The sequence below is a fragment of the Quercus lobata genome, chromosome 1 (genome assembly GCF_001633185.2).
Source record: "Quercus lobata isolate SW786 chromosome 1, ValleyOak3.0 Primary Assembly, whole genome shotgun sequence".
Taxonomy (NCBI): Eukaryota; Viridiplantae; Streptophyta; class Magnoliopsida; order Fagales; family Fagaceae; genus Quercus; species Quercus lobata.
Window position 1 is genome coordinate 15,264,841 of NC_044904.1, and position 18,719 is coordinate 15,283,559.

The window sequence follows — 18,719 nt, forward strand, 5'->3', positions numbered from 1 at the left end:
GTTATGGAAGAGTCTGGATTATTAAAATCAACTACGATTTTCTTTATCTTTTTTTGGTTACGGAAGAGTCTGGATTATGATAGGTTTAGAGATTAAGATGTTTTAGGAAACTGTTCTTGAGTCAATGTGTGCTGTAAATCTCATATATCAAATGAGACTGAGGATTGGACCTTAGACATGAATTTCCTAAAACCTAACCATCAATTTGACCAACTTAACTTTTTGTGAAAGTTACTAGCTTTTGTTTCATTTTGTACAACATATTATAACGAAATGGAATTGAATGAAATGAAATACAATATGATATACTTTTTTAATTTGTTTGAGAATCTATGAAAAGAGGAATAGAAAGCGAAGAAATATAATATTTTACAAGTATACATTTCACATTTTATTTGTCTTTTTTTTAATTTGTTTGAGAATCTATGAAAAGAGGAATAGAAAGCGAAGAAATATAATATTTTACAAGTATACATTTCACATTTTATTTGTCTTTTAAAAAAATACGAATAAAATTAGTATTTCACTAAAAGAATGAATGTTCCTCTTATTTGAGAAAACAATAATAAGGAAAGAATGAAATAAAATAGGTATTCTTTTAGATCCCCAAGAAATTGAATCGATAGAATATCTCATGAAAACCCTTTTTATTATATTCATTTCTCTCCTCTAGTAGGATTGTAAGTAAATTGAAAAAAAAAAGAGAGAGAGAGAGAGAGAGATGAAATGATAACACCCTTTGAATATAATCTCTTCTCAATTATATGAATAGAATCCATAGGCTGAATTTATTTTAGTAAATAACTTCCAACTTTTTAGACTAACACACCTCTGGATAAACGGTAGCTTATTACCCGAAAAGTATGGGATGATTGATGAAATCCTTGAGTGCATGAGTAAATTAACAAGAAAAGGAAAATCTATAAGCCCCTATAACCATTTAATTAAGACATTCGAGACATGACCCAAACCTTGAAATCCGCTTCTAATTAGTGATTTTAGCCTATAAAAATTTAGGGACTTGCTCAGTTGCTTGTATTTGATAAACACATCACACAGTGTTTAACAGTAACACACACCACACCTGTCCATCTTGCACGCTTGGATTAGACTCGAGTCTACCACTCAAGTATTACATCTCACGGGAAAGATAAAATCAATAAAGCAAAAGATAATATCCAAAAAAAAAAAATAAAGCAAAAGATATTTTGTAAAAAAAAAATATAATAATAATAATAAAGCAGCCACTGCAATAAATTTTACAACTTGTTAAAATCGTAGATTATAAATAATGTAATATTACTTTTGCGTGGTAATCCTCACTAACATCGTTTTTATTGTACATAAATTATAACATGTTTTATCAATGTTATAAAAAAAAAAAAAATTTATCTTTGATTTTTGAGCTAAAATTGATTTGGAATATATGGTGAATTTGGAAATAACAATTTAGAATAGAACGCATACGTGGGGATCTTCTATGCTGTAGTATTAGTAATTGCATAAAAATTAACCACAACAACAAAATTTGAAGAGTTCATGACTCACTGAGACTATTTTTTTCCCTGGAAAGTCTTGTCTAGAGTCACAAGTTTTTTACAAATTGTTTCGTAATTACTTGTGTGAGAAGTTGTTAAGAATAAATACTATAATGATTGGACAAACTTTCTCTTCGTACTAGTTTGGAAAGAAACTATTCAAACTCCTCTTATATCATTTGTTTGGATATGAATTTTGAAAATATAATCGTTAGATTGAATGTTATTAACATGTATGTCAAACTTCTTTTAAATCGAATGTTATTTATTATCTAATTGTTAGATTTATGGTTAAATGATTAAATTCACTATTTCCTAATAACTTAAACTTTTGTGACAATCGGTAATTTAATATGGTATCAGACCAGGAGATCCTGAGTTCGATCCCTGGCTTTACTCTACCTCCCATTTAAAATGTTAAATTCCCACTTATTGGGCCCTTACAAGGGAAATTTAGGCCCACAAGTGAGAGAGAGTGTTAGACTTATGGTTAAGTGATTAAATTCACCATTTTCTAATAGTTTAAATTTTTGGGACAATCGGTAATTTAACACTAATCAATAAAGTTATTTTTTATACATAATTTTAGACTATAAAAACTTGAAATTTAAACATTTGATTGATGACGTAGCTATTTATTTTTTTTATCTTATTGAAATTTTACAAATATGAAAGATATAATAAGAACATACAATTCATTAATTTGAAGAGTGTTTCTTCAAACTAGTTTGGAGAATTTTTTTTTCCCTAATAACGTTGATTAATCCAAATGAAAACTAACAAAACCAGACAAGTTAATGATTATGAAAACTATTATGCAAGTAACATTACTTAACTAAACTTAACTTGTATCCTAAGATGGAAACAGTCCGTGAAGTGATCTCTCTCACGCGGTTTTGGTATTGGAGCCTCGAAGTTGATTAAAAAAGAAAAAAACCAACGGCCCATTTGTCACTTCACTAAACCCTTTTTGCATGTGAGGGTTGTGATTAGTAGTTAAGTGTTAGTTGGATATGCCACGTGGTCCACTGAGTTCTCTGTAATCTTTATGGTAAAAATGGTGTTTTGTGCTTTGGATTCGTGGGGACACATGTCTATTAGCTCACGGGATTGGCCAAATTAAACCCCAAAAATAAAAAAAAATCCAGGCTTTTCAAAATGCAGGTGAAATCTGATTATAAATTAGACATGTCCATCACAAATATAGAATCATAGATATATAGGGGCATGATCCACCAAATTTATATGAATATGATTTTGGCTTGTGGGATATAATAATTTGATGTGCATTATAGTTTATAAAATATACACAAAAAAAGAAATTTAAGTAAAAATAAGGAGAGAGAGAGAGAGAGAGAGAGAGAGAGAGAGAGAGAGAGGGGAAAAAAAGAAAGAGAGAAGAAAGAGACTCCAGTATAATGGGCTCCACACGGTTTCCAACTTTCTATAACATGCCAAGCATGTTTAGGAAGAATTGTTGTGATATAGAGAGAGACAGTTCACCATTGAAGATTTGTGTGTGAGTCTTGACTACTAAGTACCAAATCACATGGCTCAACAATTTGGTACATAACCACTTGTTAATTGTAAAGACTCTTGCAAAAGAAAATAACAAAAAAAAACGTTTTCAGGATTAAGACTAATAAGGATAAGTTTCTACCGAAAGGTTCCAAAATTGTGATTGAAATTTTGAATTACATAAACTATCATTTTCTAATGACAGCTTCAATTTTTATCTAATTGCTACTTGCTAGTAACTTGAATAGTTTAGGTTGGAGGTAGAGAAAAATCTCGCAGATCTTTTAGCAATATGGACAACTGTGACTTTGGTGTTTTAAGGGATGTTTGGTTGTGTTGTTTAAACAATAATTTTCGTTGTTTAAACAACACAACAGGTATTTCCATAATACTTTTTCATCCACAAATATTTTCACAACACTTAAACAACGTTATTAAAATAACATTACTAAACAGACACTCAATGAGTAACAAGCAAAATTTCAGAGGACAACTGTGGCTTTGGTGTTTTAGGGAGTGTTTGGTTGTGTTGTTTAAACAACACAACAGGTATTTCCATAATACTTTTTCATCTACAAATATTTTCACAACACTTAAACAACATAATTAAAACAACATTATTAAATAGGCCCTAAATGGGTAACAGGCAAAGCTTCAGAGGATGAAAGTTCCTTCAAGACAACTTATGGAGAGCCCACATATTTGATGGAAGTTTGTAATGCACGCACAGTTTGGGCTAATCTGAAGTTGGGTGCAATTGAGTCAAGATGCAATTACCAAAGCCCAACTTAATGCTATATATAATTATAATTCAACCAAACTCATTTCAAAGCCCAAAGATACATGAAAGTCAGTTATGTCTTCAGCTGCCAAATGGAAAATCTTTAAGCAAGACTCATAAGTTATGAACAATGCTAGGACCACAAAAAATTGCACAATTTTTGCCACAACTAGCCACATGGCAAGTTGTGCAATTTTTTTCTGGTCATAGCATTGTTCTAAATTATATAACTCATAGTTGAGAGAGTTTTTCTATGGCAATAATTTAGTATGAACAATTACAAAAGAAATGCATTTGCTCTTCATAAAAAATAAAACCAATACATCCTCATCAATGTTTCTTGATTGGATATACAAATTTTTTGCAATTAAAATAACATCACAGATAATATCACAACAATGTGAAATAACAGTACCACAACCATAGAGTATCCTAAGTTACACCCGCACAGAAAGAAGTGAACATATGGAGGGAGATTCATATGGAACAGATTCTAATCACTCTTCCCTACGCATTTTACTTTTAAGAGGAGCTTCCTTGTAGGACTGAACCTTCTCAGCAGCTTTGCGTAATGGTCTTCCAATTGAAGATCTTAGTGATACTTGTGCTTCATTTCTTGGCACACAATTTTTGCCTTCCTCTTCATTTTTGAAAGATGAATTCAATGGAACAGGCTCCTCTTGTATAGAATTTTCATGTGATTGACTTACCAGAAGTTTAGCATCTTCTATTTCGAATAAGTTCTCTGTAGGGTCCCTCTCATGGGATTTAAACCTAGCGGATTGCCTTCTCAAACAACGCCTGGTCAGAGGGAAAGTAGGAATTATTAAAAAATATCAAATATAACTCTGACACCATGTTAGAAAATGCAAGACATAACTTTGATATTACGATAAAGTGTATGAGAAACATAAAAAAGAAAGCAGAGAGAGACGCATGAAATTAATGTGGTCCAGTCTCAGAGGCTTACATTCATAGTGGGAAGCCTTTGATGGCTACGTCTTTACTATTAAAGCATGTTTTACACTAACCCAAGTTTACATCAATGCTTGCATGCCAAGTAGGATTATATGCATCAACTTAGACTAGAGTTATAAAATAGACTTGAGCATTGACTAGGATTTTACCCTTTTCTTTTAAGAAGGGATGCTAAAAAGAAATGACAACAGAACTTGTTGCACAGCTGCATGCATGACTGCAAGAATCTAGACACGACAATGGCAATATAATTGGGGGTATAAAAAGCAATCAACTATCCATCACATTTTAACTGAGAGCCTATGCCCACATCACATATTTACAGGTATGTGAACAAAGGATTAGCTAGATGTTTTCCGAGTCATGGGACGCAGCATGCAGTTAAAGACATATATCAAGGTATAGTGATTCATGTCAACTAACCTTTTATTTTCAACCTTCTCTTTATCTACAACTTTTTGGTGTGAAGTAGAAGGGCCCATAGCTGCAAGTAATTTGAAAGTTCCATACATTAATAAACTATACTGAAAAGAATTAAAGTTAAAAAAAAAAAGAAAAAAGAAAAAAAAAGCCATTTTCGGTCACAATAAAATTACATTGGCTTCTTGCGGTGCGCCTTCTATTACGCTTACAAGTTTTGTCATTGTCATTAGTTACATGCAATGATTGCTCTGCTGCCACCTCTCCTTCCTTAAGCCACCAAAATAAAAAGGTAAAATGATAGAAATGTGATAAATTGAAAGGGCTCTAGCAATATAGCAGAAACATAACTGAGAAGATTAACTCACACACCTGAGAGCCAGTATTTTTATGCTTTGACTCTGTTTTACCCTGCAAATGAAGGAGAATTTCTGATTAAATCAAACAAAATAATGCTGAAATGCAACATTTAAACCTGAAGACCTAGCTTAGGTTGGATTTTGTTTACTTATGTTTTCCTTTTATACTCTATTTTTTTTTTTTTTCAATCCAGCCTGCTTCATGCACTAGCCACATCTATGCTATAGCCCAAAAGGATTACTCACATTTGGGGCTCTTCATAATTTCTTATTTAGCCTATATCAACCTAATAAATAACCAACATGGAACTCAACATATGCCTGTACAACACCTTCACAATAAAGAAAACTGGGGTATTAAAGTTAAAAATCTACCATGGTTGGAGGGTGTTGATTAAGGTTTCTGACAGTTATGAATGCTCATTCCAGTGACCTGTGTGAAGTATCTATAGTATCCCCCTTACTAATCTGTATGCTCTTAGATTAGGTGTACTTCTGAACAATGCAGAAAGCAAAAAAGTCGGAAGGCGCTTAAATACAGTGAAGCTAGCAATGAAATTTGTGCTTTCACAGAGCCATGCCTGGTCATGTTATTCTATGCCATATAGTAAAGATGGTGATAAATCTTAAAGAAGGAAGAAGACTTGAATCTTGGAGAAGGAAATGAGTGAGAAAAAGGTTGACGTGAAATTTTATGTTCACAAAATAATTATGCAAAGACTACTAGTCTAAATCTGCAGGACAGGTTGAGTAGATGGCCTAGACAAGAGTGCTTTTTAAACCAAACAAAACATTTGTTGAGCATCAACATCAAGATTTAGACCTCTTGTAATGAATATAATTTCTCTCCCTTTTAATTTGAATAAGGTGGAAAATATAAAAATCAAAATTAAAGTCCCTTGTCCCCAAATTTAAATAACTGTCCAATTCCCTTTTTTGTAGTGAAAGTTAAAATTTAAGCTTGTATGTGTCCTAGATGTTTGTCTTTGTGTATCTGACATGTATCCAGATATATTTGACATGCATCTGAAATAAACTTAAAAACCCTTTTTTTTTTAAAGGATAAGTAAGACCTGTATCCTGGAAAGTATCCAGGAGTATCAAAGCAAGTACCATAGTACCATCTGATACAGAAACATAGGGGCATAAAGTATCCATGTTTCATAGAACAGAATAGAGTAGGAGATTAGAGCAAACCTCAAGTTCCATATTCTTTGCTTTAAGTAAGGCATTCTTGCATCCAAGCTCATGCCGAAGTTCTTTTAGCTGAAATGAGCAATGTTGGGAATTCAAACACAAAGAAAAGCAACAGCCTCATAACCAATGTACTTGAATTTCTATATAGAGTAGGGAGTTCAAACAAACTTTTACCTTGTCTTTTCCTAAATTAAGTTCCTGCACAATCAGCAAAATGTAGTCAGTATCACTGAGAATTAGATAATTCTAGATATGAGATTAAAAGATAAACTTTAACTGAAAAGCAAGCACACCGCTAACATCTGGCTGTTTGATTGAGCAAGGTTCCAATTCTGCAGCTGCAATTTCTGAAGAGTGACTCGCATTTTCTGCAACTCAGCTCCACTCAGTTCAATGATTTTACTGTAGTAATATAGTTTAGGAAAACCCATTCTTGATAGTTGGTGGCTAAAATAACTAAGATTTTTTATTTTTATTTAAGAAAACGCAAATGTTTGATAAATTTTGTTATTTCACACTTTCAATTTTGTTAAACTTGGAGAACCAGCTCCAGTAACACCCAATACTTCAAGGCTTACTAGTGTCCAAAATTATGAAGAAAAATGCTAAAACTACCACCAATTTTGCCACAAAAGGTTTACAAACTGAGGTGACAGTGAATGTAATGGTGCCACATTAACAACTTAAAAAATAAATTTCTTAATTACTTATTGTCATGTTATATTACTCAATTATGAAAGACTACATTTCAATCATTTAATTTCTTTCCGCAGCAACCAAACATAAAATTAAAAAAAAAAAAAAAAAAACCAACATAATAAATAGAACAATCAAAGGATACTTCCTCTCTGCAATAAGCTTCACCAAAGTCATTCTTTCCTGGTTCAGAAAATTCACAACAGAAACCCCCTAATTAAGCAACCAACCACATCACTTATAACAAGAACGCAAAATATCAACAAGAGAACCAAGAAAGATTGTACCTTTAAGAGCTTGTCAATGTAGTCCTTATCTGGTTGAGAAATCTCAGGCTGCTTTTCATCTTGGCTTGGGGAACCTTGCGACTGCAAGTTCGTAATGTCAGATAGTTTCTTCCTCATTATGCTTCCGAAAGACGATCTCTTTGCCATTCTATCACCTTTCATGCTGTCAAATTCCAGCACAAACCCTAATTCAAACTTTCAAGAACTCAAAAGGGTCACCAAGAAATGTGATTCCCACTTGAGAAACAGTGCTATTGTGAAGAAAAACTAGACCCGAAGTGAAAAATGAGAGTGGGATTTGACAAAACAAGGGATACCCAGATATGAAATGAAAATTACAGATAAGAGAAGAAGAAAAAGGAGGAAGTTTCAGAGAGCAAGAAAGGGATATTCTGATAAGGGTCTTAGAGATTATTGGTTACCCACAAAAGAGTGATACTAAAGAATGAAAATTATTACATATACAAGAACCAACTACTACTACTACTACTCTTTCAAATGGGCTGCAAAGAATAAAGATTTAAGCAAAGCCCTTTTTGTTTTTTACTCAAAAATCTTTGTTCTCTTTTCTTTGAGAGTGTATTTTGGCTGTGAAACAACGCTTGGATTCTGAGAAAATTGGGTGAAGAAAGAAAGTGAAAAGAAAAAAGAAGGAGCATTTGAGAAAGCAAAGAAAGGTAAAGTAGAAATGGGTTGGAAGAAGGAGGTTGGGTAGTCCAACGGATCTCCGAAGCAAAGTTTCCGAACCTGATTTCAAATTTGCCACCCGCTTCCGAACCTCGTTTTAAAATTGCTATTCCTTTTTTTAGAAGAACGACCTGTCGTTTTGATCTTTAGATTTGTACGTGCTGACATCATCATCGATTTCGTTATGCAAATCCTTGACATATTATAGGAAGTACTTGAATTTTTTTGAGAGAGAATAGGAAATGCTTTATTTATTTCTTATTTTTTTTGTTATAATTAGGCAAAATTATATATAAATTCTTGTTAACGTGTTATAGAAAAGAATTAATTTTTCATTTATGGTACAATTAGATAAAATTATATTAAGTTAAGAGGTAGAAGTAATATAACATTAGTATCAAATGCATGATCACATGTATGAGAGAATATTACATATATTTGTCACATAAAAGCCACACATTGTTTATCTTTTTTTTAAAGAAAAGAAAAAAAAAACATTGTTTAATTTAAATCTTTAAATGAAGTCACGTTTATTGCTAATAATTTATAAGCGACAACAATTCACATCATTTTTTGATAGTAGATAGCAACATAACCGTTGGGCACAATAAAAGGTTTAAAAAAAAAAAAAAATCCCAAATTCAAAAACCCTTTATATCATAAAATTTCTCCCTTTCACTAAAAGTATGAAAGCATTCAAATTTGGGTTTGAAATACCTATATATATATATATATATATTTGCAAATTTGGAACCCTATTTTTAGGGTTTAACCATTCCGCCTTTATGGAGATAAGACATTAGATTTAATGCCATAAGATATAACTATTTGTAGAATTGGATGTTTAACATTATGGGTTGTATTAACGGGCACCATAAGGTGCTCGTTAACAACTACTTTTTGCAACTTTTTGTTCTTTTTGACAATTTTTTAGTAGTTTTTTTTTTTTTTTTTTTTAAATCCTTTTAATAATTCTTTGTCATTTTTATTAAGTGGGACTCATATATGAAAATCTTAACATTTCCCTAACATTATAAAGCTCTATTTAAAACTCCTATTTTGATTCCCTTACCTTCTCGAGTATGGCCTGGCATTTCAACAAATTCATTTTAATATGGAAAGAAATAGTAAAACAGGCATTTGGTGGAGTTCATTTTGTTCCATCGTTTGTCCTCTCTAGCAATAAAATAGGATACCTCCATGGCTTCATTTACTGCTTTATCGAATTTAAATCACTCAAAAGGTTTTATTACTATAAATGAGAGGGCTCTTGATGCTATCCAATTGACGTTGCATCTGTAATGCATAGCTCAGTTGCTGGCCAACAAACATCACTTGTAAGTTTAGCATGGCAGTTCTTCAAAGCAAATTCATGTTGGGGGTTGTTGGTGATGTCTTACACAGTTGGGTGATGGGCAAGTGCTTCCAGGAGATGAGGGGCTAAAGATGCTGAGATGATCTCAATAGCGTCAAAGAGCAACAATAACAATGCTAAGGCTCTTGTTTGTTTATTAAACTAGAATGAGATCCCTTGTGAATGTGAAGTAGAAAAGAGTTGTGAAGTACTAGTAATGCCATTAAGAATAATTAAGCAACGCTAAAGTCAACACCTTTATGTTAATGCACATGCCAACAACCCTGGCAAAAAAAGAAGAGAAAGAGAGCACGTGTAATAAGTAATGACTCACTGTCAACCATTATATACATCCAGAAAGTAGGTTCCATTTACCAACAGCTATTGAAAAAAAAAAACAAAAAAACAAAAAATGGGGGGGCACCCCCGAAGAATTTGACATCATGAGTAGGCAAATTTCAACATTCTTCAAAACCTTCTGCATTAGAATCTGGCCAACTCATGGTTTACAAAAGAGATTGGATTTTGATCTATTGCACACTTTCATTTTGCGGAATCAAATTTCCTGCAAATACTGAATGCCACAATTTCAAGTGGGAAGTTAGCCTTCATACTAGCAAATTTTTTACAAAGCAAGCAATGACCTGACAAGGAAAAATTCAGGAAATCATATTAGAGTTAATCTTGTTCTAAGGCATAGACAAAAATCACAGACCAGGTGTGATCACGAACATAGAACAACCAATACATGGTAACCCCTCTTTCCTCACGTCAGAAGAAGGCAATATTTGTTTTTTTGGCCATGAAGATGTACTTAGTTTCTTACTAATTCAGAGTTCAGACATACATTTGGACTTCAATATAATCTAAGAAATCTAAAAACAGAGGGCATGGCAAGACCACTCAAAGAAGTCCTCCATTCAAATAAAGACAGAAGGAAAATGCAATTAAACTTGATGATAGAACACTCCTCCCCTTCAAAGATTCTGTTGTTCCATTCTCTCCATATGTTCCACATAATTTACAGCGGAATAGGGCAATGAACGAGCACGTGATCCACCGATTCCCATACACTTTTACACATAAAACACCTTTTAACAACACAAATATATCTCTTCTTCATAGTCATTTATTATACAATAAAATGGAAATTACATGTTGTGGTTGCACCTAGTGGATTTTTTTTTTTTTTTTTTTTACACATTGAAGATTGTTGTACCATATGCTTTTTACAAGTGGCTCTTGTAAGTATATTAAAATTGTAAAGATAGTTTGCTCTAGGTAAAACTCTATTATTAAAGTATGTAAAGTTTAAAATACAACTTCAAATAAAGTTCTGTTGCCAAAAGGTTATAAAAAGTTAAAAGAAATATAATTATATATTTTAATTTAGTTTCCTCATCTACCATAATTTTTCATTTGAATTCTGCTACACCCCATTATAACAAATGCCTTGCAAGAAATAGATATCAAATATCACTATAGATTATATGAAGGTACTGTGTAAATGAAAATTTTTCCCTCTTTTTGTGGAAAGCATACATAGTTACATACTCTACACTATTTGTTGATGGTGCCTTGTAGAAGATATGAAGCCTTATTACGGACCTGCAACATAGAAAAATATTCTTTATAATTAAAAACACTAGAACAACAGAGATAAAGCAACAGTTTGGCTCCATACCTTTGATGCATAAGTTCTCAAGTCTGTGCTGGCAATTTGGTAAGAACAGTTTCGAAGATAAAGACCCCACATTGCATTAATTTCTTCATTATTTTCCAGCATTTGATTAACCAAGAGCCAATTCTCTGTCAAAACCAGGTAAATGTACATCTTGAAAAGATCACAACCTTTTTCTTTTACATTAATTGAGATAAGCAATCGTAGGATCTCTTCTTCATCACAAGCCTGAGGAAAAGAAAAATAAATTATAACATATAAGAACACTTGACATGGCTTAAAAATGAAAATTTTAAATTCAAACAGAAGTGTAAACAGGCTGAAGCAATCATTTGCTATTATTTAGAGCTAATTTATTTGACAGAGTTCTTGTGTTAAGAAGCCCCCACAGTCCTGTGGTGGCATGAATTCATGCCTTTTTCAGATATAATTAGGGTTTTCCAGCTTAAACACATGACAATAGAGAAGTTCTCTTTTAAATGACACAGAAATCAGATAAGATACATGGTTCCTCAAGATTTTATAAACATTAATATAGTGCAAGAAACTGCATACATACAGCCACCCTAAACTTGTGCAATTTTCTGTTTTTGTTGGTAAAATTTATTAAGGGCAAGAACTACACTCCGGATAGAAGATTATTGTATACAGATCATAGATTACAATACAGGCCAAGTCCGTGTTAACATGGATGTATGAGCAACATATTAGTTAAACTAAGAGAGAGGAAGTTGTGCCTCTACACAAAAGTACTTGTAAAAGACACTAAGCTAAAATGTAAAGAGAATATAAGCTACCTTATTATCAAAACCAACGAGAAGTATTTGATAGGCAACTGCACTTCTAAGTTGCTTACTACGGGTATTAACTCCTGAAATGCATTCCACAGCTCGCAAGCAGTTCAAGTCCCTAGGGACCCTGCATTGAAAACAAGCAATGAGCATTATCAGAGATAGGGAGTGGAAAAGGTGAACAGCAGAAGGGAAGTAAATAATATACACCTCAGCTTTATTAAATAATAGTAATCACCAATCATTCATTCTATCAATCAAAGGTTGTATGACAATCTAAGCAAGGTATTGAATCTCAATTATCAGCAACTCTCATGTAGGAGCCACCACTTAATTAGACCTCAAAACAAAGAAAGTGATACATTGTGTTTGCTCACATAATATTCTGCATTAGAGACCATGAGTATGGCCACATGTACCACAGTGGCAATGCAAGAGTCACGAGGCACGCATGGGACACGTGGACAACTTCAAGGTCCTGCCGACACCCCGCATGTGAGTGGTGGCAGGGTTGTATGGCTCTGAACATAGATGTAATGCTCTTAGAGAAATTATTACAAATAATTGCCACTTTCTCACAGAACCCAAAACCATCACGAACACATTGCAATATACCATTAAAATCACCAAGAGTTTCCTCTACCACTCATGGAACCACTCCACTACTCAAGATGTCATTACAAAGCTCTAAATCCACTGACATCATCACCATCAGGAGTGCACTACATATACCATTGGCATCACCAAGAGTATCCTATACCACTCTTGGCACCATCCCTAGTACTCAAGATGTCATTATAAAGCTCTAAATCCATCATCAACAATGCCCAACAGTATGCCACTTATGGTTTGGGTTGAGAATCAATTTGTAAACCCATGTTTGAAAACTTGCACTTTGCACACCTGAGGTTTAATGTATTTTCTTTGGGTTCATGTATTAATGTATTCATATTGTAATGAGACTGCTATTTTGTTTTCTGGATTTATTGTTTCAAAGAACACAATTCAAATGTTCAATTCTTAATGATTTTGGGATAATTTTTACTAATGAATTAAACCTCATATGGGCAAAGTGCAACATCCTAAACCACAGGTTCGCAAATCTTCAGCATAAACCATGTGTGGGTAAACCGTAAGTCATGAAAGAAACACATTACATACTTAAATATTCAAAACTAGGTCACTTTATGGATCATGCAGACCTAAAATATTAATGATGCCTGCAGCACATTGATTCCAATGGTAACCATATAAAGAAAAAACAGACATCCATCCTTTTACAAACTAAAAAGGCAGGGAATAATTACTCATTAAATTCAATAAATAAGCAAAGGAGATAATATTCAATATCAATAAATGCTACAAAAGATCATGATAAATAGATCAAGTTCTCTCTATAACAGAACAGACCACCAATCTGAATGGCAACATATTTAGTCAATATTACAATGTATAAATCCAAAACAAGCAACTAGTATGAGTCAAAAACCTGCAAGCAAGAGATTTCGCTATTTTGTTACAGCTGGTCTTCCACTCATTATCTGTGAAGTAACTTATTACCGATTGCATACATTCGTACAGAAGCATCACCAGACCGTGAAGTTGGCGATCCAAGAACAGAAAAATAATGACTTCAATTAACTCTTCAGCTTCTGATGTTGAAAATATAGACTGTTTATTCCTACAATGAAAATTAATCACAAAAATAAACGAGATCTTAAACCTCCATCATCAACAGCATGCTAGGATCAACTTTTGCAGTAACAATATGCAATGTTAGCAACTAAATTTGCAAGTTCCAACAAACGATCAACCATTCCAAAGCACATGATTCCACCAAACCTACAAGCTCAAGTGTTTCCGAGACAAGTAATTCCATTAGTCACTTACCTTACACAACAACAAGCAGCTGCAAATTTGATCCAAGTTCTAATATTTTGAGGTGGCCCTCCACAATTAGAATCTAAAAGACAGGATTAAAGAATGTTGTAAGAAGACCGCGAACAATAAAAGACAAAAATTTTCACTACACAAAGACTGGGGGTATTTTATGTAACACAAAATTATGGGGGGGAAAAGAAGAAGTAATACTTCATTATATATTAGACAAATTAATTCAAGAGACTCTATGAACATCAAACACTATATCCATTACCCAATAGAAAAAGATGGCACCCTGAACTGTATGTGAAGCAAGGACAGCCTTCTTGAATCAATGCAAAATTAGGGTAATAGATGAGAATGAGATGAACAATCATTTTAATCATATGATGCAAGTATACAACATAGCTCCTTACAGATGTGACATTCAATCATTGCAAGTTGACACAACATAAAAAACAGAACAGGTATTCATAACTAAATGATTTTTGACAGGACTGAAGCTTTGTTATAGAGTTTTAAGTCCTAACTTAGCATTTAATGTATGATACTCATTAATAACTCAAACTCTAATATCAAAGAATGAATTGGATGACTAGTGGGCCAACCCAGCTTCATGAATAAAGTTCCAATTTTAGCATAATCTGCAACAAATGCATATCAAATCATCATGCTAAATTTTTTTGCTAGGTAATGTACTTGTGCACTTTGAGAGGATACCAACAAACCCACTCTCATCCACCAACATATTGGTGGAGGAGGTAATTAGCCCAAAGGCCATTGGCATCATGCCAAATACCAAAACCCATGTGAATATCCTTCATCTTACTTTGCCATATGTTGGAATGAACTCTAGTTCAAATGGGACCTTCCCCCTCGTATGAGCAAGGTGCAGGGTGAGGCTGGGGGTGTGTCAAGATGGAATGGGGAGGAAAAGAAAATTAACTGGTAATCCAGAAGCTAATATGAGTTGCCGTTAAACCATGATTTTAAAACATACTTATGACAACAAAACACAAAGAAGAGCTCTAAATATTAGACCAACTAATATTTTCTTCATTTCATTGTAGTTTTGCATAAGAAAAGGGATACATTTACCACCAATATTAATAATCTTATGTACCCACATATACAAGATTCAAAGTCCACAAAATAAAATTTAATCACTTTATTATGAATGGATTCCACTAAAGATACACGTTAGCGCGTCCCCATACATGTGGCCTTAATTAATCTATTGAAGATCCATAACCAACGCCAAAATTTTGGAACTAAGGCTTGGATGTTACTAGGTTGTTACCCACATGTAAACTCTCCCAAACTTCTCATAAATTAACAGGAAAAGACTTTAATATCATACTCTAAAGAATAGAAAAATAAATTTATCATGTCCATGACAGTCTGTCTAAAATGTATTACAAAATGAAAAAACTGGTAAAGAGTCAAGAAAGCTTACCAGCATGCAAAGATTCTATGTTGGATGATAACTTAAATTGAAATCCATAGATTTCAAGAGCTCCTTTTAATTCAAAATAGCTGGGAGACCATTCAATTAGGAGATTCTGTAGATCAACCAGGTCAAAAGTGACAGCAGATAAGCCATGGTAACTCATAGAATACCAATCAACAAGAATTGGCCGCTTTCAAGTTTTGCAATATATAATAATCAAGTTTTGCTTCCAAGAAATGATATAAGTTTTATCAACACCTCATTTTTGGATGAAAGAACACTACACCAAAAGTCACATGCAGATGTCCTCAGTTCTTCTTTTGATGAATATAGCACTGATAAACCAAAAGATAATCATGAGAAGGGAAAAAAACAACAACAACAACACACACACACACACACACATTAGACCATTTAATGGCCAAGCCAGAATAGATGGGCATACTTACTCAAATTAAAGGTCCATGTGGCTATTGATTTTTGTACATGACCACATGTAGAAACCAGTTTATAAAGCCAGCCATTTGCTAACAAACCTTCAAGGAAAGTGTTTCCTGCAAGAATATATCAACAAGGTTAATGAATACAATCTTTACTGAACAGAGTATGTATTATATGAAACTCAAGTTGGTGTGTAATTATAAATTAATATTTCTGAGAAATAAGCATGATGATTGACAATTAATAAGCAAATACAAAGAAAAAAAATAATCACCATTTTCTGAAGTGAGTTCCAACAGGGAATTGAGCTCATTCTTCATGAAAGACTGCAAAAGCGCACAACTTTGAAGCTCAGGAAAATCTAGAGGTGGTGGAACTTTCTGCAATTCATAGAGAGGGAACAAAACATAAAAATAATATCAGTTATCTTAAAGGGGTTACTTTCAAAATCTTCAGAATATTAAGCAAGCAATTATTTGGGCAGCACTGAGATAATGAGATTTTATTCATTCACAAAACCTGATTTCCAAAAACCCGTATGCCCCACGTGGCCATCTCTTCCTCACCACTTATTTCTGTCATCTACACAAAGGATTGCATATTTTCAGTTGTGAATATATAATTTAGTAACAACATTTTGAAAACTTTTTTGATAAGTAACATTTTGAAAATAACAACTATACTATAGGGAGAATTGTTGTGCCTGATGTTCGCATTGATTGATCACTTTAGCAAGCGATTCTTCTTTGGTATTGACATCCTCGTCCGAGTTGTAGTTCTTCTGATTCTTTACTTGTTTATATTCCTTCTCAACAACTTTGCTTTTCTCTTTGTAGTAATCAGTCAAAAGATCATCCAACCCAATAACCTTCTTCCTGGTTCACATTGAAAAAAAAAATATATATATATATATATACCAACACAGAACCTATGGGGGTTTCACCAGTTACCAAACAAACATTATGAACTCAAATTTAAAGGCAGTGCTGCACGAATGAGCTCCAATGTTTAAGACTAGATCAACTCTTTCTCAATATAAGCCAGAAATGAAGGCATGTTTTGGGTCTTAAAATTAACTCTAAAGATTTCATAGAAAATGAGAAGCAGAAAAAATGAATAAATGGGAGAGGTTATTTTCAACTAAACTTTGCCTAAATCGCCTTAATAAAATGGCTCAAACTATTAAATGTGCAATAAAGAAGTTGTGCATTTCATTTAATCAAGAGCAAGATAAAGAATCACACTTCAAAGTTCAAAGTAATTTTTGATGTTTAAAAAAACAAAAACCCAAAAGGCAATAACAAATGATCACATATATAACATTAAAAGTTGTTAATAGTGAAAATTTCTAAGAACCCAGATGCAAAATTACAGTAACAGTGACAAACAACAAGATTATAGCTCTAACTACCCAGAAACTGTTTCATAATATGAAACCCAAAAAAAAAAAAAATAATAATAATACATAAAACCATACAAGGGTAAATTGTAAAAGAAAGAAAAGAATTTGAAGTGGGAGAATAGAACCTTTTCTTGGTAACAAGTGAGGAACTGATAAGTTGGTCTTCGAACTCGAAATCTAGAGGATCATCCATATCCATCATCACCTCTCTCTCTCTGCAAAAGCCCTCCTTTTTTTTGGCTCTTTGGGTATGAGAGAAGCGCCAAACAGTGTGGCTTTAAACCGCGGAGTGGCAAACTAGACTAGCGTATTGAGAAAGCCAAGTGACCGGTTCTTATTGGACTTGCGTGTGACTGTTGTCTTTGTGTACTTCGTATGATTGTATTCTTCCAATAGTTTTGGGTGGCCTTTCATAGTATGACAATTTTCAGCCCAATGACATTATTTTTTTTTGGGGTTGGATATAAGGAAGTAGTGAAATACTTGAAAATTATGTGGTATGTTCGATTGATTGAACTTGAGATTTTTGGATTTACTATAAGCCCACCACCGAAATATGACTTTGGGTTTTTTTTTTTTTTTTTTTTTTGTGATAAATAAAAATCATATAATAGATTTTTAAATTATAACGTTCATTTTACGGATTTGAATCATAAATCTCTTATTCGATGATAAAATATTTTACCAGCTAAGCTAACCGAAACCTCCAAACTAGAGATGCGAGGTTATGGGGTGTAATACCTAAGACCTCCAAAGTCTAGACTAATGGCTTACATGATAACCAACATGCCACATGACAATGTTTATTTAGTGTTACATGTTAGATTAAGTAATTTATCTATACTATACATAATAATGAAAAAATTTGCATTTAATTTTACAAAACTCATGTAACATCAGCTCCTTAACCATGTCATTATCTTTTTTATTTATCAATTTTTCTTTTATTTTTTAAAACAATATTAAACTTTACAAATCCAGTCATTTAACTTTAGGTAAAAAAATATTTTTTTTTTTGAAGGGGTCTCAATATCATTTATCAACTTAAATTAGAATCCAGGTACAAAGCTTCAGCAGCTAGTGGAGGGTCTTCCTCCATCCATACAAGATCATTCTCTACTAGTCTAGCATGTTTAGCCAATACATGAGGCACATTATTTGCACTACGTCTCACACAGCTCACCCTTACTGAAATAAAGCCAGCCAACATACACCAAATATCCTCATAGATCAGACCAAGCTAAGAATAGGACTCTTG

At 33.1% G+C, this 18,719-nt stretch overlaps 2 protein-coding genes across 7 annotated transcripts; both read right to left on the reverse strand.

The window, feature by feature from the left end:
- Positions 1–4,114: 4,114 nt before the first annotated feature.
- LOC115980541 (SHUGOSHIN 2-like) lies at positions 4,115–8,448 on the reverse strand. Of its 2 annotated transcripts, none has more exons than XM_031102777.1 (9): positions 7,775–8,448; positions 7,633–7,700; positions 7,085–7,193; positions 6,966–6,989; positions 6,792–6,860; positions 5,608–5,646; positions 5,412–5,505; positions 5,239–5,299; positions 4,115–4,638 (listed from the first exon to the last, which is right to left on the reverse strand). In XM_031102777.1, exons 1-9 carry the CDS (start codon positions 7,934–7,936, stop codon positions 4,335–4,337), a joined length of 930 nt encoding a protein of 309 aa, XP_030958637.1. In that variant the 5' UTR covers positions 7,937–8,448; the 3' UTR covers positions 4,115–4,334. The 2 variants fall into 2 exon arrangements, with proteins under 2 accessions (XP_030958637.1, XP_030958644.1); XM_031102784.1 differs by having other exon boundaries at positions 7,633–7,670; positions 7,775–8,447.
- A 1,591-nt stretch (positions 8,449–10,039) lies between these two features.
- LOC115980555 lies at positions 10,040–17,833 on the reverse strand. 5 transcript variants are annotated; one of them, XM_031102815.1, is made up of 13 exons: positions 17,587–17,833; positions 16,763–16,934; positions 16,579–16,641; positions 16,334–16,439; positions 16,068–16,172; positions 15,877–15,953; positions 15,625–15,730; positions 14,178–14,250; positions 13,777–13,968; positions 12,294–12,414; positions 11,500–11,724; positions 11,370–11,423; positions 10,040–10,389 (listed from the first exon to the last, which is right to left on the reverse strand). In XM_031102815.1, the coding sequence occupies exons 1-12, from the start codon at positions 17,661–17,663 to the stop codon at positions 11,376–11,378; spliced, it is 1,365 nt and encodes a 454-aa protein (XP_030958675.1). In that variant the 5' UTR covers positions 17,664–17,833; the 3' UTR covers positions 10,040–10,389; positions 11,370–11,375. The 5 variants fall into 5 exon arrangements, with proteins under 5 accessions (XP_030958675.1, XP_030958654.1, XP_030958668.1 ...); XM_031102794.1 differs by having other exon boundaries at positions 10,040–10,459; XM_031102808.1 differs by having other exon boundaries at positions 11,358–11,423.
- Positions 17,834–18,719: the final 886 nt, after the last annotated feature.

Excerpts from the sequence above, each read along its gene's own strand:
- LOC115980541 (XM_031102777.1), bottom strand. The coding sequence starts at position 7,936 with ATGAAAGGTGATAGAATGGCAAAGAGATCGTCTTTCGGAAGCATAATG. Across the intron at positions 6,990-7,084 it reads CAAACAGCCAGATGTTAGCG|GAACTTAATTTAGGAAAAGA; the intron begins GTGTGCTTGCTT and ends CTGATTGTGCAG. Across the intron at positions 5,506-5,607 it reads ATAAAAATACTGGCTCTCAG|GAAGGAGAGGTGGCAGCAGA; the intron begins GTGTGTGAGTTA and ends TGGTGGCTTAAG.
- LOC115980555 (XM_031102815.1), bottom strand. The coding sequence starts at position 17,663 with ATGATGGATATGGATGATCCTCTAGATTTCGAGTTCGAAGACCAACTT. Across the intron at positions 16,173-16,333 it reads GGAACTCACTTCAGAAAATG|GAAACACTTTCCTTGAAGGT; the intron begins GTGATTATTTTT and ends ATATTCTTGCAG. Across the intron at positions 11,424-11,499 it reads TGAGAACTTATGCATCAAAG|GTCCGTAATAAGGCTTCATA; the intron begins GTATGGAGCCAA and ends TCTATGTTGCAG.